Genomic DNA, 24,265 nt, shown 5'->3' with positions numbered 1-24,265 from the left:
AGATCAGGTGGGATTTATCAAGAGCCAGACATCAGCAGATAATTTACGTAGATTGTTGCATCTCATATGGCAAACAAGAAATAGTGCAAAACCGATGGTGGCTTTCTCTCTGGATGCAGAGAAAGCGTATGATAGAGTGGAGTGGAAGTATTTGTTTGCAATACTTGAACGGTTTGGGATTGGTAGTGCATATGTTAAATGGGTAAAGCTATAGATGGCCAAGGGCATCTGTCCTCACAAATGGGATTGTTTCTACTCCTTTTAACCTGTTACGTGGGACCAGGCAGGGCTGCCCCCTGTCCCCTCTGATCTTCACCCTGGCCTTGGAACCACTGAACACTGACATACCCTCTGCCCTCAGCACTAAAAAATGATATATGATATTAATAATTATAATTAGTGCATAAAATGAGTGCATGCGAGTACCTTGAGATCAGACACCTCTGTGTAACACTGCTCGGAGCGAGTGTGATCAGACAGCTGGACGTTCCAGAAGCAGGGCAGCTGGTGCACCAGGACTGGGTTCTGCTTTATGAAGGCGTTGAAGATGTCCTACAGAAAGACATGCAGACAGACAACAAACAGCTTTAAGAACACTTCAAGCAGCTCTACTGGTTCTGCTGGGTTCTGTATGTGGGCAGTCATGGACACACAGAATGGTTCAGTGTTCTCAGGATACAGGAAACAGGACTGCATTTATTAAAGTGTGAGTCATTAAGGTCTTATAGATACAGCAGTTCGACTGTTGGAGGCATCAGAAAGAAAAGCCATATTATCTCTTTGCTGGTTTCCTGGAAACCTCTGCCTTTATTTTACTCTGCGCTCCCCGTGTGAAGGCCGCATTGTGTATCTGAAAGTGCAGTCAAGGTCACTGGTTGGAGCTCAGTGAACACTATAAGTACTGGATCTATGGCTGTAAACAGACTGAGAGCAATGATGCAGCACAGATTTAAAAAAGAAAAAAGAAAGAAAATCATAGTTTTATAAAGTACACTCCAAATGATAGTGATGCATCCAACCTTTCTGAACTGTATAACAAAGAATAATGTTGTGGAAGGACTTTTCACCTTAACTGGAGACTAGAAGCTGGATGTTGTGTACAAATGCTGTTCAACAAATATGAACCCAATTGGCCTAATGGTGGTGCTATAATTAATTAATTGAACAACTGAACTTTGACTAAAAAACCTTGATATTGGAGTGTGGCTTTAAAGATAAGATAGCATAGATAACTTGACTTTAGGTTCAGTTTTAAATGGTAACGCCAAGGCCGCACTGCCTTCTTGAGCAGCATGTAACAGCTACCTCACTGAACCACTGGCACTCACTTCACCTGCTGCTATGAATACAGTATTTCCACAATTAAAGCTGGTAATCCATTACTTTGTGGAGTGGTGTAGCCACTGCATTGTCAACAATAATTGATTTACAAATATGCTCGACTTATGCTCGCATACCAAAAATCAGACTATAAATGAGAAATTGTTTGCCTAGTCATTACAACACTTGCAGGCCAAAGGAGAACGTGACCCGGTGGAGATTTGGTCGTAAATGAGTGACAGTCTGTCTAATCGTCATAAAACCTGTTAGTTATTTTTCATGCAGGTGTCATTAACTGTCGAAGGTCTTGATCCTTCACAGATTTAAGCTTTTAATGGTCCATGTTGGCTTGAACCCTGGAACTGCAGCTTGTAGCTGTATCTATTATTTTATAATTACATTTAGACAGGGTAATCATATTCACATTGGATTCTTGTATGACTGCCGTTGAAAAACAGACTTATATACCTCAAAGCAAGATGTTTTGTATCAGTTTTAAAATTTAGGTATACACAACCCTACTTTGGACAAACTAATTAACTAATAAAACCATGCACTTAACCCATAAAATCTAATAAACTCATTGATAGATCTTAATGAGGTTTCTCTTTTTTTAAGCAGTTAAATTCTTTTGTGAAATGCTGCAAAGCTCTCCAAGGCAGATTTGTGATTTTAAGTTTATATAAACTAAATTAAAATTGCATGAATCTGATGCCACTCTGTGTAACTGACACTGAGCTGTGTGTGGTTACAAAGAGTGCTTTTTAGGTGGTTATGTCACACAGTTATCTCGTGTAAAAGTTAGTTCTTGACCTTAGTTGCTCAGTTTGCTCCACCTGCTGACACAGGCTATTAGATAAGGCTGAAAGTGGACTTTTAGTTGAGATTGCTTTGTCAAACTTGTTTATATTTTTACTACTATCTAACCTTTTTCTTTTTCAATAATTTCTGCATTGGTACAGTATATGTATGTGCTGTGCATAAACATGCAAAATATATACAAGCAATAAATACGGATTCAGAAAGATTTTCATCCACTTGTATTTCTAAATATTTCATCGGGCTGGAAATGATATGTGTACTTTGTAGCTGCAGTGTATGGAACAAACTGCCAAAAACAGTTGGGTGAACGGAATCTGCAGCTATTAAAACAAATCAATCTCTTTCACTGTGCTGCCTCTCAGTGTGACTGATGTGGTTTATGTTTTTTGTTGCATCTGAAAAAACAGTTTCAGTCTTTCCCACACTTAAAGGGGACATGTTGTGCTCAATTTCAGGTTCATACTTGCATTTGGGGTTTCTACTAGAACATGTTTACATGCTTTAATGTTCAAAAACACTTCATTTTCTATATACTGTCTGTGCTGAACACCTGTATTCTCCCTCTGTCTGAGACTACTTTCACATCTGTCTCCTTAGCTCCTCTTCCTAAAGAAAAAAAAACAAAAAACAAAAAACCCAGTATGCTCTGATTGGCCAGCCTTTGCATGTCTTCCATATCTCAGTGTCTCTGCACTGTCACTGTAGCTGGGTGGCTGACTGTAATGAAGAATAGCAGCACTTTCTTCAGTGAAAAATTACAGGTTAATTATTCTTAACACAAGTGGACATGTTCCATCATGTATGATCTGAAACTGGGGAGAAATTAAAAACATCAGCATCCAAGATTACCTTTCACTGACGTTAGCATGTGGCTACATGTAGCAGTGTATGTAATTGCAGTAGCATGTCTGGAGCAGATGACCCTATCATTAAATTCACTGTAAGCTCACGTCTGCTTATAGCAAAGAAGAAAAACAGAACAAACAGAGAGACATGTTTCACAATGTTCTCAGAAGATTAAAGGTGTACCTCACCTGGTCAGCCAGTGATGTACTGAGCATGCTCATCAGCTCCCTCTCTGCTGTCAACCGCCACATCTGCTCCCAACCGATTCGCCGCAATCGCTCCAAGTAGAGAAGAATTACGCCTGTGAAAAAAGGAGAACAGAAAATAACAGAAAATAACTCACACTTATAATTTCACTTTCTACTGGAGAATTTACATGTCTCTTCACATTAAACTGTGACTGCAGGTAAGACACCTCAGCTATCCAAATATTGCAAACAACCTCAGTCTGCCTCCGGAAACACTGTTGAGCTTGAGCTGCGTCTCTTTTTGGTAGCGAACCCATTCCTCTTGTGAGATCAAGTAATTTTTTCTCTTTTTAATTTTATATACTTTATAATCCCCCTGAGGGGAAATTCAATTTTTTCACTCCGTTGTCATTAACACACAGGTCCGAAATACACACACGTGCACAAACATGATCTACACATGCACAAAGTGGAGAGATGTCAGAGTGAGGGGGCTGCCTTGGTCAGGGTTCCCAACCCAGGTCCCTATGGACTGAGCTACTGCCGCCCCAGATTGTTTCTTTTAAACCAGAAAGTCAGTAAGGATCTGTCCAGAAAAACAGCTCTTACCTGTGTTGAAGCCTCGTCCCAACGCAGGCCAGGGTTTGTGGTTCTTCCACAAGTTCCCTAGGTACCAGTCGCTCTGGTTCTCCACCAGGCCGATCACCTGTTTATCTGCAGACAGCACAACCAACATCACTGATGAGCAAACACATCAATTCTATAATAAGCATGCGGCAGTTATATGAATAATTGAAAGAAATACATTTCTTTGGTTCGCTGATACTTTGTAGGCATGTTGAACAGCAACATGTTAGGTGTAATGCCAATTAAATAATCCCTGAATAAGAAATTCTGAATTAAAAGATTATTTTCAGTCCCATTTGTTTGTTTATCTCCTAAAGTACAGATTTTAACCAAGCAACCTTTTTAAACCCAGATTCTTTTTTTTCTGAAACTTCTCACAGTCAGATTTCTGTCAGTGTTCATTGTTCAAGAGGTTTTTACTGGGAGCCAAATTATCCACAGTGGTCTCTTCCTCTCCATAACAAATGGATCTGGTGATTTAACTGGCAAATACACTGTATACAGCATTTTCACATTAAAAAATGTGTGTTTTTCCAACGCCTTTGTCGTAGAGGGGCCATTGACTATGGTGGCTGATGCAAAAACATGAATGTCCCTATCTATAGCCAGTGTTTGGTTTGTCCAATCTGGGCTACCGTAGAAACATGGCGGTGTAATGCGGTGATCTCCATAAAAAAGGAGCCACTCCCTGTGTAGATATGTATTCATGGCTCATTATAAGGTAACAAAAACACAAGGATTTTTATTTTCAGGCGCACACTAAAGAAAACATACTACATCCCTAAAAGTGTGAAGCTTGAACTTAGCATCCTCCTACAAAACCTTAAAACTGTCACCACAGAGCTAAAATTCAAAGACAGGATTTCTTCAATACAGCACAAAATCCAAAACATCTCACCCGTGAACTTCCTAAAAATGCCCCAGAGCTCAGCGATGTCGGTGGCGAAGGTGATGTCCGTGTCAAGGACGATGACCTTTGATAGGTCTGAGGGCAAAGCTTTGGTTAGCGTCAGCTTCATCAAGCCGTAAATACCTGAGTAATGTTTGTTGGGTATCCACGACACCTCCGACTGAAAGGACAAACAAGAAAACAAGATACATTTTATTTTCATTGTAAATCTTTAGCTTTCATTTATACATTTAAAAGCCATCTTTTCTTTTAAACTGACTGATGAATCCAGTGTTCATTTTATATGAGCTGTGTGTGGGTTAACACAAAGCCACATTCAGCATATTTTGTAAAAGGCTCAATGTGTTTTTTTCTCTGAATCTGCAAATAGTGTCTTTTAATTAATTCTCTTGATTCAGAGTAATTGGATCTGCATAAGTGCATCATCTGCAAATATAATCGGCTTAGAGTCTCGCCTGTTTCTCTCCAGTTTAATGTGAGTTAATGAAAACTGAAGAGAGAGGCTGCAGGTCGAAGCATCTGACAACACAAAGGAGTCATTGTTCAGCACAAAGACGGTGAGGGAGGAGAATGTGATGATGTGAAGGAGGGGAATGAAGGTTGGAGTCATACACACACACACACACACACACACACACACACACTTATCCATGCTCATTCCTTACATTGGCATCACTCTTGAGTGCACATTCATCAACTTGACGTTATAATAAATGATTTGGTGTTTTTGTGCTGAAGTGTCACTTGACTTTGGGAGAAAAGTGTTTCAACAGCTCGTCCAACTCAATTACAGATTGCTGCTGTCAAGTGAAAACCTCAACCCCTCCATAGTGGTGATTGTCGTGGTTTAAATTTAAGCAGGGTGTACCACACAAAATCTGTGAGATTGACTCTTAATGAATTTGTAGTCACAATGTACTCCATACGGTTGTTAGAGACAAGGTTTCTTTCAAAAACACCAGGAAGCAAATTTTACTGGTCAGTTGATAACCTTGTACTCTTTTATCTTTTCTGTGGTTTTGTTAAGTCAAGTGGAACCTCAGCATGCTTGTATTAAAGGGCTTTTATTCTTCAATTTGTCTTACAGTTGGTAACTTTTATGAAAAAAAAAACTTTGTGTCATATTTGCTGAAACTGGCATTACATTCTTAAAGAAGTACATGACACTCTTTTCAAACCGAGATCACAGTGAAGAGCTGCTACCAAACCAAACAACAGTGGCGTCATTTGGCTTCAGTATGTGATTTTTGACAGCATGCCAGCATCATGGTAACAAATGAAGCATTGACAGGTGTGACATGTAAAGTGGGCTTTATACTGTTGTGTAAAATCGATGCCGTACCTATGCCACAGCCTGACATACCTACATTATGTAGGTATGTAACTATACGTTGTGGTGACACAGACCTCCTGTCAGTGAAGCAGACCTCCTGTACATTTTTGTAAACATAAAACCATTTCCCTAAGTGTAAACAAACCTTTTATTAACTTTTATTTTACAGATAAGAAATAATTAATTGTGAAGACAATAAAGCATCCACAAAACAGCATTTTTAGACTTGTGTGTGATTTATCCTGGCTTTCTCTGCTACACAATAGTCTAATTCATACAATGTCAAATAACATAGGCTTGTGCTAGTAACATTAGCATGTTGCATTTAGTTTTTAGTATAAGACAGTTGTTTTGTCAGTGAACCTTGTGAGTTGTAATGGAGTCAAATTGTGTAATGTTACCTTCGTTAAATGTTGCTGTTGTCCCTGGCTTCAAGTGAGTAGAGGAAATCTTGTCATTGAAATTGTCTCCATTAATTTATTGTGTGTTTTGGGTGTGTTCTGAATCAACTAAACATTACAGCACTTCACAGAAATCCCATCACCAACTAGTGTGTTGGAAGTGTAATTGCAGAGTGACACAGACAGATCACCGCGCAAGTATAGATGCTCACAACAGCGTAGGCCATGTGTGTAGGCTGATAGCAGCCTCTGCTGATATATACATATTGGTGTGCTTTATAAACAAAAATAATGGCATAACATGGCAATAACAATCATTAACTGTCCCTGTTATATGGTGTCTGATCTCATCCACTGCTAAGGAGCTCCCAGACCTCATTGTTTTTCCCAATATGCAGACATTTACAGCCACTGTTTCTCTTCTTTGAGTTAACTGCTGACTGCTAACAGCTACTTTTAAAATCTCCTGGGGTGGGTCGCACACATAGCACATTGTCAAAATGTCACAACTGTCCTGCTCATGATCCATCTTTCCAGCTGTCAGACATCATTTCGGCACTGTAACTACCTCTTGTGGCGGCTTAAAGGTGAGACAACTCTCCCCCATACCTTATGCAAAGAATGACAGGCGACATAACGGCGGGATATTCCTGCTTTGAATAGACAGTGTAAAAGGGAATACAGTCTGTGAAAAAAAATCATGTCTCTCCTCCCCTCCTACTGCCTCCAATGGCTTTCGCAAGTCAGACTGCGGCTCTGTCAGTAACAGCCAATCAGAGCCAAGGAGTCTCTAACACAGCTGTCAGTTGTGTAAATCACTACTTGTGAACTGCAGTCAAACTGTCAAACTAGGCGGTGCTGATCAAATATGAATCGAGATTCTGTTATTTTATTGCCCATTTCTCACCTCAGATGTTTCCAGAAACATATTTTAGTGACTGTTAAGCTGGAAAATGAGAAAGTTGATCCTGCTGGTGGGCAATGCTTGGTCCTCCACTTAACTGTATCCAACATGGCAGCCAGGTTACAAAATGTCTCATTCTACAGTGAAACAGTCACTGAAAGGTGTTTCTGAAAACATGTGAGATGAGAACTAGGCAATGCATTTACAGAATATTGATTCATATTTGATCCTACCTGAGCCTTAAGGAGCAGTGACTGAAATGACTGATGTTAGAGACTCTTCGGCTCTGATTGGTTGTTTTCATTCACATACAGTAAGGACATTAGAGATACTATAAAACAGCAAAACAGCAGGCAGAGGACTTTTTTTTAACAGATGATTTGTCTCATTTAGTGCTATGTGAACATAGTGACAGTGACCAAAAGTTACTTACTGTAGCTTTGGGTCCTTTAACATACTGTATATGAAGACATTAAAGATTTCCTGATTTTGGTTTAGAGTGAGTTGTCAAATGATGGTGAAAAAATGTTATATTTGTCAGTAGTACTACAATGATTAATCAAGTAGTTGCCAACTATTAAATTAACTGCCACCCAATTTGATAATCGATAAATCTGGTTGATAACTGATATTATTATTGCTATTTAAAAGGCAAAATTTTCTGATTGATTCCTGTTTCTTAAGTGTGAATATTGTCTGATTTCTTTTCTTTTCTCCTCTCCTCATACTCCTCATACTTCTTTCTTTGATACAAACTAGGTCCACCCTTCTTGAATCTGGTCGTGAGTCTAATGTAGGCTAAACTGAAGATTGACCCTTTACCACATCCTGAATTACATCCAGTTAACACTGAGCAGCATCTTAAACAATCCTCTGATCTCTCTTAATGTGACAGGCACCTAAAGACACAAGGTGTGACCTCCTGTTTTAGAATTAGTGATGCGTCTGTACCATGCAGCTTTTGCATTGATGTTTCTCGCTCTTTGATGCCGTGTAAAGCTCCTCCAAGGTGAATCTCTTCTGTTAAGGTAGATTTATAAATACATTTGAGTCGACTCCTGTCCGTATCCTCACAACTCACTGCTGCTTTGGCATTGAGAGAATTTCCTTTGATATGGTAAATGTAGGATTTGACTTTGACTCACCTTGTCCTAACAGAGAGCAGGAAGCAGGGATATGTGGAGGTGTTCAGATGAAGACTGACATGGTGTGTTTGAGATGAGGGGTGTGTATGTTCATGGCCTCTTACCTTGAGTTCATCTGCATCGTAGAAGCTGACTTGCACAGATGGGACCATCCAGGACTGAAACAGAGAGCTCAGGATGCGGTTGGCTACTGTGTCGGTGATGAAATGAAAGTGGAGAGGATTTCTCCTGAGAAATAGAAAGAAAAAGAGATGTCAATGTTGAGAGGTTCCTTCTGGGAAACAGGGTGATTATGTTCCACTGACACAGCTCCTTCTTTAACAATAAAGCTTATCTGGCTGGCAGTTTAGTGTTTGGGGCAGATTTGGGCTGGGATGGTCTCAAAGCATCAGTGTCCTCATTTACCATGCAGCTAATACCACCTTTTTTTAATCAAGGTTTATTTTTCAGTTTTTATAACAAACAAAACAGTCAATGCAGCAGGCAATGGACTCTTAATAGCAGCAAAATTCAAGAGCCCTCCAATTACCCACCCATCCACTACACAGACCCTTCCCACCCTAAACTAAATAAATGAAGAGGAGAACAGAATAACTAAAAAAATTGTTTTAAAACACAAAATAAAAGTTTTAGGTACCACTTTAAACAACTCAAACCATCTACCATCTTGATTTTTTTCCTTTCTTTTCTTTCCCTGCCACTGATGAGATATTCCGGCAATCCGTGTTTTCACTGTTATAAGATGGGGGGGGGGGGATAGGGGGCACTGTTACGCATCTTGTGAAAAAGAACAGCACTGCTGTGTCCAAAAACAAAGGAAGAAGATGCGCTAGAAACCAGGTGTTGTTTCCAGAAATGTAGCAGCTTGTGAACTGCAAGAAAAATTCCAGCGCTGACAGAAAAGTTTGCAGGTGTGCAAGCCATGGAGATGTTGATGGACTCAGATGGCAATAATTCCTGTTAGATCAACATTCTGAATCCGATTTGGACGAAAGAGCAAATGAGTTTGGTGGGACAAAACCGGATCTCCATGACGGTGACAGTGACACATGGACAAGACGACCATAGAGGAGAGGGAGGCAACAGGACACTGAACGATCACTGAATATGACTATGTGTTCTGCTATACCTCAACAAGAATATTTTTTTCATTATTATTGTTATTTTCTTTTATACAATTCAAAGTGACATGAGGAGATGAAACAAAACAAACAAAAAATGTAAATGTAAAATTGACTTTGTATTTCTCATATTTTTGTCCAAAATGTTTTTTTTTTTTTTTTTAAATGCAAAAATACTGTTAGCATATTCATAGAACACATTATTCTGTTGGTCTTGAAATATTAGTGAATATGATCAAAAATGCTGGTGTTGCTCATTTGATATTGAAATTAAAATCAGTTTCAAATATAGCTAAAAAGAACATCCAATTCATTCTCAAACCAACAGCACTTCAAACAGGTTGCGGTCAAATATAAGAAAAAATAACTACATTGATGTTTTAATCTTTGAAAGGCTCTATATCTATATCTATAAAAGGAACAAATCCATGAGAGCAGTGGTGAATGAGGTCAGATCCAGAAAATGGCAACAAAACCCTTCAATCTTCTCAGCATATAAATCCTGAGAATTAGAGGCGTTAGAAAAATAGGACAGCCATCTCTTCACTGTTTTACAGTAAAACTAAATATATTAAGGTACTGTAATAAGCATTAATTAATGCTTAATAAGCACCAATTAATCGTTAATGAGCATGTATAAGATGTTTATTATCATTGATAAGACTATGTAAGTGTTAATTATAGCATAATTAACACAGTTGTTATTGCATATAGGAGCATTATAAGCACTTAATAGAAACTTAATAATAATAATAATAATAATAATAATAATAATAATAACAATAACTTTAATTTATATAGCGCCTTTCAAAAAACCCAAGGTCACTTTACAATACATAGTAAGGAAGGAAGGAAACAATAACACCAACAGAACAATACAATACAACACAAGCAGTACAGAAAAGGAACAAAACTATAACAAACAACAGAAGAAAGCAAAGAATCTGTGTGATGGTACACTGGGCATGAGATGGATTATCGAATTAAAAAGCTATGGTGAACAGATGAGTTTTGAGGGTGGATTTGAAAATGTCCAGTGAGGGGGGGGGGTTCCAGAGGGTGGGGTCAGAGGTGGGAGTGAGGGATGGAGAGTAGGCCGGAGTCAGAGGAGTGCAGAGATCTGGACAGAGACACTATATAAGACACTATAAGATTCTATCAGATTAAATTAATTAGGTGTTATTAATAGTTAATAATGATCCTTTGCAGCTACCGGATCTAAAGTGGGAACAGTGTCGTATAAATAAATAATATGCTCTCAGAGCTCAAAACAGTGTCCTGACGCCCCGGGGACTATAAAAATTGCTACTGGGACACAAAGATGATGTGTCTGGGACAATTCCGGGACAGAAAAAAAAAAGTCAAAGCAATATGGAAATGGGTGCTATTTACAACGTCATTATGTATGGGTATCTGTACGTCGCTTTTGTTGCTTGAATAATTTCAATAAAAACTTATGAACAGCAAAAATACAGTGGCTTTTGCTGCACCTGATCTGACTCCACACGCGTGCGCATGAACACACACTCAACTCAACTCAACTCAACACGACAGTCACGCTGGGTCTGAAGACGATGTTTTCTGTTTCTGCCCCTGTGGTAAGTTAGTTTGTTAAAGTAGGCTATAGGCTAATGTTAGCTTGTTGTTTTTTATCTAGTTGACCTCAGGGTCGAAGATCATCTCAGTTTTTTTTGTGGTTAATACAACATAGTTGTTATCACACCAGGTCTTAAAAGTGGCTATCTCACTGAAATACACAGAGGGGCAAACATTCACATCTAACAGGCTCAAGATGATGGTGTCATCTGAAAATTTGATGACATGATTGTTGGGATGTGAACTCCTACATTCATTGGTGTACAATGTAAAGAGTACAGGAGAACTGACACAGCCCTGAGGCACACCTGTGCTACACTGTTTTACTGCTGAGAGTGAGCTGTTCACTCTGACTTGTTGGATCCTATTCGTTAAGAAAGAATAAAACCATTTAATGATAAAAGAATTCACCTTCATGTTGATTAACTTCTGATTGATCAGGTAGGGTTGGACTGTGTTAAAAGCTGAACTAAAATGTGCAAATAAAACTAACATATGCTTTGGGGTCCTCTTGATGTTTATTAATTAAGTGAGTGACAGAAATAGCTGCATCTAAAGTGCTACGACCCTGTCTCAAGGCAAACTGTAGAGGATCTAAACAACCAACAACCTCAGATTTAAGCATATTGACAATGATCCTTTCAAAACAATCACGGATATGTATGCGCTGGCGTTGCGGCGTTTGAATGAAAGTTGTTCACATGCTAGATGAGGAAAAGTTAATTTACCAGGTTTATACTTACGAAATCTGTGCTAAAAATCAGTCTGGCGTTTACATGCAACATGACTGATAAAGGAGCGATGTCAATGCGACAAAGGGACAAGAAAGAAACTGCAAACAGTGATCTGAACGCTATCATGGCAGAACTCAGGTCACGCCGTGTAGAGATTAGACGCTCAAATCACAGAGCGCTTCCTTCAAAGTACAGATTAATGAGGTGCATTCCTCCCTCAACAAACTTCTGGACTGTAAGGTTGAACGGCTAGAGCAACTTATTGCAGAAAACCGCAAGGAATTTAAAGCGGAACTGGACAATAAAATAAGGCAAGTTCAAGACAACCATGATTTGGACATTGGACAGCTCTCAGCTAGAATGGATACAATGGAGATAAAACTGGATGAAGCAAAGCACAGAACCCTTTGTGAGTTATAATTTTAACAAAAGACAAAGATCTCTTTGTGCACAGCTACGTTCAGGAACATTACCTCTAGCTCTAGGGACTGATAGGTTTAGTAACTGTCCAGAAGAGGACAGGCTTTGTTTATTGTGTCAATTAGGGGAAACTGAGAACGAAGTTCATTTTTTGTTTTATTGTCCTGCTTATGAGGCTGAGAGGGAGGTATTATTACGTAGAATGTCTTCCTTCTATGTTTCTTTCTTTGAGTTGGATGATTATGAAAAGCTTGAACTATGTTTCAGGAAGGGAACCTTTTTTGTTGCAGATTTTGTTTGCAAGGCCTGGGAGAGAAGACAGAATACTTTGTTCAAGAATGAGCTGTTATAGTATGTTTGTTTCTTTTTTGTTATTTTGAAATGAACTGAATTGTTATGAATTATCTGTGAATGCTGCAACTATCTCTTTTGGTGTCTTATAAACCCATGAGGGTTGGGCACTTTTAGGTGCATGACACGGGAATAAAAGAAACTAAACTAAACTAAACTAATAACAACAGATGTTAAAGAGAGAGGTCTGTAGTCATTATTCACAGCTGGACATGAAACCTTAGGGACCGGAACAATGACAGATCCACAGACCTGGCACTGTGTGACTGTTGAGTGACCGCTGAAAAATGGGACACCAGGTAACAGAAAATTCCACAGCACCACTTTTTAACAAAAAGGCAGGCAAGCCCTCGGGACCTGTTGATTTTCTTTTGCAAGCTTTGCTAAAGACAGCCTGCACCTACTGTGGTGAAATTAAGAAGTCACATTTCCCTGTAGGATTCAAAGTGTCTAAAATCTCCTTCACCTTTTAAATATTAGTCAATCCTGAAAGACTATCTTCTCATGTAAACATATAAACATTTAGAATTAAAGCCTTGTGATTGTACTCCTCCGCGACCAGTCAACTTGCAGTCACAGTTTTCATCCATGTCTGTCCAGACTCATAAGAAGCCATGGCAGTTGTCAATGCTTTAAATGTTGCTGCAAAGAAGCTGCATAACGGCAGAACACAAGACTGAGACAATCAGCACAGTTTCAAGGTGGACACCCAAGATCAGTGTCACCAATTTAGTATCTGACCACTGGTCTCCCCTTCTATCCCTCAGACAAGATGTTGACTAATGGCCAGAAAAGTTATTTTGCAGACCATTATGATGTCACCGTGAAGGTGACCTTTCACCTGTTGGATATAAAATGTCACTTAATCATCTTGTTCTATTTAACATCAGAATTAACGTATGAATTCTTGAGTCATGGCCATAAACATGTTTTGTGAGGTCACACTGACCTTTGACCACCAAACTCTACTCAGTTCACCCTTTTGTCCAAGGGGATGGTTTTGCCAAATTTGAGGAGGTTCCTGCAAGGTGTTGCAGAGATATCTCATTCATGAGAATGAGATGGATACAAGGGCACTTGTTGAAACTGTAAAGGACTGAAATAAAAAAAGTAATCTTGCTTCAAATATTGAAGAAATGTGTCATCTTTAACTTTTTGCCTTTTAGTAATCAGTTCATCTTTTACTTGCTTAGCTGTTCACAGTCGATGAAATTTTGATCAGGGGTACCCAGACTTTTGCATGCAACACATAGGTACAGAAGTGCATAATGATGAACAACCTGAAAACAGAAACCCTCCAGCCATGGTGATTGCCAGTGCAGAAGCACAGAAATACAGATAATTTTTAATTTGGCACTTTTAAATTTGGAGGGAAATGAGACTATGATGAAGAGAGTTTTCCTGGACTTCCTGTGCTGCATCCTTTCATTTACAAAATCTATCTTGATATTTTTCTTTTCGGTCAGCTACTATTCAAGGATTTTCAAGGCTTGTACAAATCCAGGTATGGCCACGTCCACTTCAGCAAAGAAAGAAAGAAAGAAAAAGCTGAAGTGGAGTTGAAAACAAGTTTGTAGGTTCAGGGACAGAGAGGAAGGAAGAGATTAAGGAAAGGTCTGTTGAACAAAAGGTCAGCCTAATAACATTTAACTGTTGTGAAGGAATCAACTCACCTGTGAAAGAGGACAGACTTGACCAGCGTGACCACATCCCTGCTGGCGTTGTGACCAGCACAAACGCACGCTACATGGATCAGCTGTGGAGACAGAAGGCAGGATGATGCAGTAGCCACCATGAAGAAGTTTAACAGCTCAGAGTTTCAGTTTCAAGAGGCAAACAGAAGTCATTTCACTACACTCGTCTACACTTAAACACTGTGGGTGCTGACAGCTTTCATCACAAGTTCACAGCGTCCTTCTGTCTGTAATTCAAGTCTTTTTTTTAGCAGAATGAAACGACAACATGCAACCACAATCCCAACAACTTAGTTGTGAGTTTTTGCTTCTGTAAATCTAAAAAAAACCCCCAGAAGTTTCACTTTTTGGTTTCTGAGCCGTCACCCCCTTTTGGAGATACAAGCAGCTTACCCCGACAACTTCACACAACAGGACATTCACTCCCCTCTCTGATGTGAAATTTTATATTTAGCCTCTCAGATATGTATGATTTCACGTCACTTGCTTTTCAGCAGCAAAAAGTCTTTGATGTGGTTTCCAGCCTTTGAGCTCCAACTTTTCAAAGAGTGAGTGTGTTCCCTCGGATTTTAGTCCCTGTCAACCTTCTCCTGGCTTCTTCATCAATTAGTTTGTATTAACTGCTGGGATACGCTGAGGTGTGGTGGTAATTTATTTAATGTAATTTACAGTAAATATACACAAAAACTCTCATTTGGATATATTTTTCACACAACACAATCGTTGTTCAACCAGCACTGCTTGTATTTACCATGTAAATGTATTGTGTCACTGTGGTGCTAACTGGTGCGTTTAAAGGAATTTTCTGAGATGCACAAGACAGCCTGTGACCTTTGGTGACCTCTAGCAGTAACCAGCAGGAAGTGCAGCAAGATTGACAGCTTCAAGTGCAATGGCCTGTAGCTGACATACACAAATAAGTAACACCTCTTGTGTTAGTTGTACTGTATAAACTGATAACGTTAATAGTTTGGAGTACATTCACACTGAAACAAGACTGAGGTGTAGTCAGACCAAAGGCAAAGCAAACTTTTCACGCAGTATTTAATACAAAGTCAATGCAAAGACACACATTTGCCCTGGGTGAGTTGAAATGTTTCAACCTAAGCAAAAAAACTGCGTGATACTGTGTCAATAAAGCCTATCAGCATTGAAATTCTCCTAACATTACCAAAAATCAGAAATGGAGGACTTCTTTACTATTGCTGTCTGTGAGCACCAGAAGTTCTACAACACGTCAGTACTGTACAAAGAGGGCTCTGAAAAAAGTAAACAAAGCCATATAACTATACTTGCTTGATTTCATCAGTTTTACTTTACTGCGAAATAAGTTAGTGCTAATGTTAGCGTTAGCAAATGTCTGAACCGTGAGTCACCACAATCCATTCTATTGCTGCTGAACTGTTTTCCTCAAAACCACTAATATGAACCTCATGGTGGTGCTGGAGACGAAGTCTGAGGATCATCAAAATTCATTATCTGGGAACCAAATTTTGTGATACTCTTTTGAATAGTTGTTGAGATATTTCAGTCAAGACCAAAGTGGTGAACATAAATGGATTATACTTAGTATACCGGCATAAAGCTAAAACTTTGAGTGTGGTATTTTTTGACACTGTCCTCCATTTTAATGCTCAAAAGAAAAGAAGGCGCTCATCACACCTGGACAAAAGTGCAAAAATTGTGGTTGGCAGACTGCCGGCTTAAGTCATGAATAAGTTAGGGAGGGAGCCGGTGAGGAACTATTATCTGATGGTTGGCAGTTATGCATTAAAATCATGAAACAGGACACCTCACACAAAGATCTGGTATACTGTTTAACAACTGTTCTAAATCAGTGCACACTCTGAAATTCCATGTAACCAAAACAGAAATACTGATGCTGAATGCAGTATAACTGGATAAAAACCCTGAATCTATGGGTGACACCGAAAACAAATTTTTAAGTTATGTTTTTAGCAGCTTGACTTGTATCTTTTGGCATAAGTGTGTTAATACATTTGGAGGTACTCTGAAATAGAAATACTCTTCACTTCTGCCTTGTCTTTTATTAGGACATCTTGTTGTGTTCTATTGTTTCCAAGTGTTGATTGTTGCGTTTGCTGACCTCACACTTCTGGACAGTGGGTGATCGAGGACACTCCGTATGGTTGTTCTTCTCCTCCGCTGTGTTGTCCCCGTCCTCTGGTCCCGTGTCTGCGGAGGCTCCCCACTGCTGGTTGCCATAATTACCATCCGGCAACTGGGCAGCGGTGCCTTGTGATTGGCTGAGCTGCAGCCGGATCTGTCGATTCTCTTCCTCCACTTCTCGAACCCGAGACTCGAGGACGGCTCGCTCTAGGACTTGAGCTGCTGGTGTGTCGGCCAGACAGGGAGCCAGGAGGAGGGAGCGCCCATCTGTGGAGGTAGACAGAGAGACTGTCAGACTCTGCAGCGTATTTCAAAGACTAATATTTATTGTCATTTGCTAAAATGTCATACTGTTTGTTATTTACAATGCAGCCCAGTGGAGGCACACATTCAGACTCAATTACCAGAACCTCAAAACTGTACACCTTTGTATAAAGATACATGAAATCACTGAACCATGACAGGAAATGCAGATGTTTTCCTCAAAGGTGACACTAATATCTGCAGTTATATTTTAGCATATCCAGAATAGCAGCTGCTAACAGGCTTTGTCTTCTAAGTCTTCTCTTCTAACTGTAAACCTGAACTCCAGGCGCCAAATCATCACTTCACAAACTTCAAGGTGACATCACGTTTTCACATTTTTCTTCTTCATGGTACAGAGAATTTGTAAGTGACATGTTCTTGTGAGTCTAACACTCGAAAATTGGTTCATCACACTTCTTTCTCTCCTTTCTCTGCACCTTCTTTCAGCCCTCCCTCTTTTCTGACAAACTGGGGTGTGAATATTCCCTCAGAGTGCTTCAGGTCGGGCTGTGGAACAGTCTGTTACTGAGGACACTAAAAATGTGAGTACTAGCAGAGATGTGTGCTTTACTGAGTCCCTTCTGAGGACTTATTTGAAAATATATCAGTTAGGATTAATTTTAAGTAGTAGTAACTATTACTCAGGTGAAAAAATTCCACCTTTAAACTTAAAACTTGGCTTTTCTCGTGTGATAACTATCGATATCGACTGGTATGATATTTTTTGTGATAATATTTTTGGCATTATCGCCCAGCCCTAGTGTAACTGTAGGCCATAATAACATTTTAACCGGTGAGTTATAAAAAAAATTCACCCCCTGTGCAGTTGTCATGAACTGAGCCATAGAAACCAAACCCCCTGTTTTTAAATACCAGGCTGCAAACTTGTTTATTTCTGCTGTAAAATTGGGCATTTTAACATGGGGTCTATGGGGATTGACTGGCTTCTGAAGTCAGCCTCAAGTGGCCATTAGAGGAACTGCAGTTTTAGCACTTCAGTGTTGGCTTCATTTTTCAGCCCCAGAGGTTGCTGCTTGGTTGGCACTAACATCAATATAATGGACAGGGAATAAAAATGTTTTAAAATCCCTACTGACGTTTAAATCAAGGTACTCTATAGTTTCTACCGTAAAACAATTAAAAGCCTAGTCCCAGTTAAACACCCAGTCTCTTTTACTAGCCTGGTGTAGACAAATTTTGACGGGAAAAAAAATAAATAAATAAAAGGCCTGTATGTACGGGTATGGCGAAAAAACAAGTGGTGACTCCCTTCCTCTGAGGCTGTCATAAAGTCAGAATATGTGTCCATTCCTTGATTACCCAGTAAGTTATTTATATTTCTCTTGTAAGTAAGGGTCTACTGATCAAAAGAATCAAAAGTATTTTTATAAAAATCAGTTCAAGTTATGAATATTGTTGGAAAAAGTGTTGTGTTGGTATGCTGGGTGCTGTAACCCTCAAGTGCTGTAAAACGAGTGTCATAGCATAACGCATGATTGATTTGTTATTCGAAGCATACTTCTTGTAATATTCATACTGGTTCAAATACACAATTTAATCATATTTCCCATCTTTGCTGAGCAACAGTTTTTTGTAAAAGGAATTTAGGGCCTATTCCATATAGACGCCTGTCCCAAATATAAGCCTGTTGAGTTCAGTGATTTAAGCAAATAATAGCCCGGGCTATTAATTGAAGTTTTTTTGTACCCAACCTCTTGACAGTTAGACTAACAAGGAAAGAGGCAGAGAGAAGGCGAATAAAAGACGGAGGCAATACAGAGCCGGCAAAAAAAAAAATCTTCATTCTATCTGTTGATTGTTAAGAGGCTCAGGGGTCTCTGGTACTGATGAACCTCCAGAGAATAATCAGTTGAATCTGCAGCTCCCCTCAGCTTTACAGAGCTTTGAAGTAAGTTTCAGCTCATTTTTTATCTGTCTGACTCACTTCACTGTTCTGGTTCACTCAGAAAAAACACTGTAAAAAGCCACTGTACACTATCTGCTCAGCAGCAAATGGCGACAGACACAGTTATAGACAAGCTGGTGAAGAAAGTGGAACATTTAGCAGCTACAGAGACTGGTTTCCCTCAATAGCTGGTGGAGACCAAAAACAGAAGTAAAAGAGAGTGACTATTGGACTTAAACAAACACAAATCCTCCAAACAAATGATCATGCTGCTGGGTAACCACTAGATGTGTAACTAAACAAGTTCAACATATTAACTTAAGAAGGTGACAGTATGGTAACGTTGTGTTCACTTCCTTGTTTCTGTTAAAAACTGTTTAAAAATCAGTTATTGCCAGTCACAGGTTGGCTGCTTCTTTCATGAGAAAACCACAGAGATATGTAAGCTATGACAAAACATTTTCAGCCTGATACTCTGAGTTAATTTGATGCAATGGTTCTAATAGTCACAACCACCAAAAACAGAGCAGTTATTTGTTCTATTGTTGTTTCCTGATTTTAACCTCAGACTCTGTACTCTGGCGCATGGAAATGTTACAGGGCCAGAGAGGGCAGTGAAAAAACCACAAAGCTCAAAAGATGTTTTTAATTCATGTTTTCTTGTGAATATTTAAATTCTGCCAGGAGCTTAATGCATCTCTCTCTCTCTCTCTCTCTCTCTCACACACACACACACACACACACACACACACACACACACACACACACACACACACACAGAGTATTTTATTTGGACTCCCTCATACACCGCCCTACTGCCCCACATACTCACTAGAGCACCAAATGTGGATTAATCTGCAACTGAAAATAGTCCCTAACAAATGCACTTTTTCTTCCTGTTTGTTAAATAAACTCTGCATTGACCAGCGTGAGTGTTCCTTCTCTGTCCCTCTTTTCTTTTTCTTGCTCTCCCTCTCTTTATCTTTTACTGTCTTCCACTTCCTTCCCTCTGTATATCTGTCTTTATCTGTAGTTCTGTCTTCATCTCTTCTTCATCCTCTTCTCTCTGTGTCCTGTCTCTCATACATTTCTCCTCCATCCATCTTTCTCTCCATGTCCTTCTCTACTTTCCCTCTATCTCTCCATCTATCTCTGATCATCTCCCATTTTCATTCTCTCTTTGTCTACTTTATGTCCGTTTCTCTTTGCCTCCATCTCCCCTACCTCTTTTTGCTCTGTGTCTCTAATTTCCTCTGTCTCCGTCTTTCACTCTCTCTTTCACCTCACTCACAGTCTCTGTCTTTCCCTCCTCCTCCTCCTCCTCCTGCTCCTCCTCCTCCTCCGTCACCCTGTTGGGGCAGCAGCTGGCCCACAGCTGAAGTGAGGCATGCTGGGAATGTTCACACCCTAATCTGAGGAAGGAAGGAAGGAAGCACCCTCAAATTCTGTCTAAACTTTCTGACTGTACATATATATATATATATATACAGCATTCACACACACATATATATACAGCATACACACAACAACAGCATTCAAAGGTAAGTTAACAAAATACTCGAGTGTATTAAAACGTTTTGCAATCAAAGTTTGACTCAAGTAAAAGTATTATCTGCAAAGTTTACTGAATTAAATATAAAAGCATCTACAACGCGGGAAAAACTTCCTGTGTATCATTATGTATTGTTCTATTGGATTATTTTTACACACACATATAAACAAAATTTTATTGTTTTTACATTCTACACACTATTGGGTGGTTTGATTTCCTGTAATGCAATTTATAGGCTCACTCTGGCTTTATAATCTTTTTGATCTGCAAAGTAGCTGTCACATAAATGTAGTAGAGCAGAAATATAAAGTGGCATAACATTAAAAAATGCAGGGTACAAGTGCTTTAGAACTGCACTTAGATAATACTTTGCACCACTGTGTATCATATATACTGTATATAAAGTACTAAGGTGTAAACCATTTTGATTTATTATACTCACATTGTAAAACTTGTGAAAATGATCTGGCAATACTGTATTTAACTACAGTCCTGCCAAAAAAGAATCTCTGAATCTGACAGGAAGGAAGAGATGGAGAGCGAGGAAGAGAAGAAGAAAGATAGAATGACCAAAATCTGATCTGCAGAGAAACATGTGGTAGCAGGAGACGCTGGTTATTTTTGAAGCCATGTGTTGCTGCTCAGAGCACAGACACGCTCCTAAAGCTCACTTCATCATGGCTACACTGCAGCGCAACAACTCATCATTCCCAAAATAAATTCCTGCACTGGATGCGATCCAAGAATCACTGATAACATTAACATGTACATCAAATAGTAAATTAATGACCAGGAACTGTATGTGTGTGTGTGTGTGTGTGTGTGTGTGTGTGTGTGTGTGTGCTGTCTAAGAAAAACGAATGGCTACGGCACCCAGTCAGTTTCGCACAGGAACTAGACAATTGGTATAAATCCATCTGTTTTGGTATGCTTTCTATGTACATATTAGATCTGAGTGAAAACTCCATGTCTGTGTGAAGGAATTTTGATTCTGTGTCTCATCAGTATGTTTCACATGCATTAATATGTAGTTGACCAGAGAAGCATCAGTGCCCTTCACCCTTAGCGTGTTTTATGTTGAGAGACTCTAGCCTCTGAAAGAAAAGATGTCGACCTTGTTGATGCTCAAGAGTCTTAATGACATGGGACAGACAGTGTACCAGGCTGAAGGGCTTGTTTTGTGCTTTTAGTTATTGGCATGTCTCTGTCCACACACATGTGCTGTGCCTAAGACTTCTCCGATAACATAATGGTGTTGTCATTAAACTTAAATAGTCAAATAGGAACAACTAAGGCTCAATGAGTTTATTTAAGTTAGTTTTTCCACAGCAGTGGTGTAATGTAACAAAGTCATAATATGTTGTCACACTGCTTGGGTAATTTTTGGGAGTATCTGTACTTAACTTAAGTTTTTATGTTTCTCTCAACTTTCAGTTTTACTCCACTAAATTTCCTAAATAAAATGTATAATTTTACTATTTTATTCGTGACTTACATAGACACCTCAGTAATCGAAAAAAATAGTATGACAAAGAAATTTACTTAAATTGACTGAAAACACTCTTTGTCACTGAACTCCACTAAAACACGTCCAATCTCTGTGGAATTTCAGGTCACTGTTTGGCTGTATTGTGGTCAACTGGTCAGAAGCACGAAAGGATTGACCATGTGTAGCCACTTAAAAAGTCTGTGTAACAGTTTACCCCATGTTAGGTTGTGCCCGCTCTCCCCTATGTTTAACTGTAATGATGTTGCATGTAAACCCCATCTCAGTTATAGTAGACATCTATAAAAACACCGCAGGGTGCATGTGGATCAGAAGAGGCTAATTCATTCATCAAAGAACACAAATGCATTTCAGGTGGTAAGCATCACTGAAATGCAATAATGTAACAGAATCACTAAACATAATTGATAATGTCATCCGGTGTACATATAATAATATGCTATAAAGAGAGCTGATGGAAACAAGCTGTTTCATATTTCATTTTGAAACATTTGAAAGGAAACAAATAATCCAAGTGTTCTGATTGGGTAACTTGATGATGTGTTGGCACTCTGATTCTCTAGTTAAATGTTACATTGTTTCAGTAAAGTTCTTCCACTCTTCCACTGTTTGTTTGTGTGTAGGAAATCAGCAACTGTCCACATATTTATTGTACAAAATGAACTTTCAATCTCAAACATCTGCAACTGAAAGCTCCAGAATAGCTACTACATGGACCTTGTAGTGAAAATGTTTTGCCAACTGCTGTTTCTAAAACCAAGACTGAATTCTAAATCTCAGCATAGGATTATATTAAAACCATGAACACTAAAAGGTTTGCTTGGATGCTTTATTACATCTGGTAATTGTGATATTGAACATTTTCACTTATTATGCTCTCCATACAGCTGCTCTGTCCGCCAGATGGTGGAGCTAGAAATAAGAAGGAAACTGAAATCATCCTCTGGAGAACATGAACATCCACAGACAATTTTGTGTCTATCTGGTAAGAAGTTGTCTCAAAGTCTTGCTGGTTTTTATGTTTCAGTTCAGTGTGAGTGGGTTGTCTGAGCGTGTGTGTGTGTGTGTGTGTGTTTTTTCTAAAAGCTCTTCCAGGAGACAGCATGGCAGCATTGTGGCAAAGAAAACTCTCTGATCTGACCCTGGCTGCTGTGATCCAAACAAAAGCGCTGACTGCGGCTCACTGATGCGGCCTTAGTGGCTCCCTGGGATGTCAGAATGAAAAATCAAACTGAACAGAAAATAAGCTCTGTGTGTTTAAAAATTGAACTTAATAGTCGGATCGAACAGGAATTGAGCTGAGTCGCAAAAAAATGTCTGATAATTGATGTTTTCTGTTTTCACTGGTTGGATTCCTGCGACTCTATCTGACCCAAACCACAGCTTCAGGCTTTTATTATAAATCAGCTTTTGACTTTTCAAACCCAATCTCCATGAAAATTACACAGTTAGCTTTCTCAGATTCTACTGAATAATGAGAAATGCCTGGCAGAACTAATCTTTCCCTTTAATGTGCGCATATGTCTCTGAATGAGCTCATACTCACTCTCCAGGTTTCCAGCCAGCAGGTAGAGCCAGGTGAGCAGGACGATGGCAGTGAGAGACGCCACCAGCAGCTTCAGGCGCCCACGGCACAGCAGGTTCATGATGGGATGGCGGCACTGAGGGCTCTGAGGGTCGGGGAGAGGAGGGGGAGGGGGTTCAGGTAGGGCTCAGTCCCTCGTCGAGTCCCTGCAGCATCCTTTCAACTAAAGAGAGAAAAAGATTGACTCAATAAAACAGCTTGAACTCCACTGCAACTGGAATCACTACACCACAAAAACATACATCTGAACAAATGTTTGTCTCTCATTAAACTGTATAAGTATTATTTTTAGTTTTTTAAGTGAACACTTGACCTGTTTTCAATATAAATTGACCAAACATTGATCATTTTGATACAATCCAATGTACTGCTGGGAAATCTTGGGTCCTGGTATTCAGGTGGATGGCACTTGACACACACCACCCACCCAAACATTGTTGCACTGCCCAGGAATGACCAGAGGAATGTGACACAGAGCTCAAAGCGTCGACCTGGCCTTTCAAATTCCCCAGACCCCAATCTAGTCATGCATTCATGAACGTGCAAGTTCCCCAAAGTTACCCCCAATCCACAGTGGGGCTTTCTTGGATTGAACTTGGCTCCGTACCAAGGCATGGACTCAGGACCTCTGATGTCCTGTGGTGTCTGGCACTGGGGCATTGGTGGTGGATCCTTTGGTTGTGAGATGGGGTACCAGCACATCCCACAGACGCTTGATCAGATTTCGGTCTGGGGAATTTGGAGGCCAGGTCGACGCCTTGACCTCTTGGTCACATTCCTCAGACCGTTTCTGAGCAGTTTTTGCAGTGTGGCATGGTGCATACTCCTGGTGAGGGAGAATGCACCATGCCATCGGGGAGTGCTGTT

At 39.6% G+C, this 24,265-nt stretch overlaps 1 protein-coding gene across 4 annotated transcripts in view; it reads right to left on the bottom strand.

Moving 5' to 3' along the window:
• large2 (LARGE xylosyl- and glucuronyltransferase 2) overlaps positions 1-24,265 on the bottom strand; it is a 133,759-nt gene that overhangs the window by 12,434 nt on the left and 97,060 nt on the right. For all 4 annotated transcript variants that reach the window (XM_049596542.1, XM_049596560.1, XM_049596551.1 and 1 more), the window contains 8 exons: positions 23,360-23,561; positions 16,520-16,809; positions 14,392-14,474; positions 8,601-8,724; positions 4,702-4,873; positions 3,786-3,890; positions 3,177-3,289; positions 427-552 (listed from right to left, as the gene is read on the bottom strand). In XM_049596542.1, coding sequence (XP_049452499.1) covers positions 427-552; positions 3,177-3,289; positions 3,786-3,890; positions 4,702-4,873; positions 8,601-8,724; positions 14,392-14,474; positions 16,520-16,809; positions 23,360-23,459 — 1,113 coding nt within the window. In that variant the 5' untranslated portion in view covers positions 23,460-23,561. The remainder of the gene's footprint in view (positions 1-426; positions 553-3,176; positions 3,290-3,785; positions 3,891-4,701; positions 4,874-8,600; positions 8,725-14,391; positions 14,475-16,519; positions 16,810-23,359; positions 23,562-24,265) is intronic.

The sequence above is a fragment of the Epinephelus fuscoguttatus genome, linkage group LG2 (assembly GCF_011397635.1).
Source record: "Epinephelus fuscoguttatus linkage group LG2, E.fuscoguttatus.final_Chr_v1".
Classification (NCBI taxonomy): domain Eukaryota; kingdom Metazoa; phylum Chordata; class Actinopteri; order Perciformes; family Serranidae; genus Epinephelus; species Epinephelus fuscoguttatus.
The sequence above is the reverse complement of the archived record's forward strand: the minus strand, read 5'-3'. Positions and strand labels throughout refer to the sequence as shown.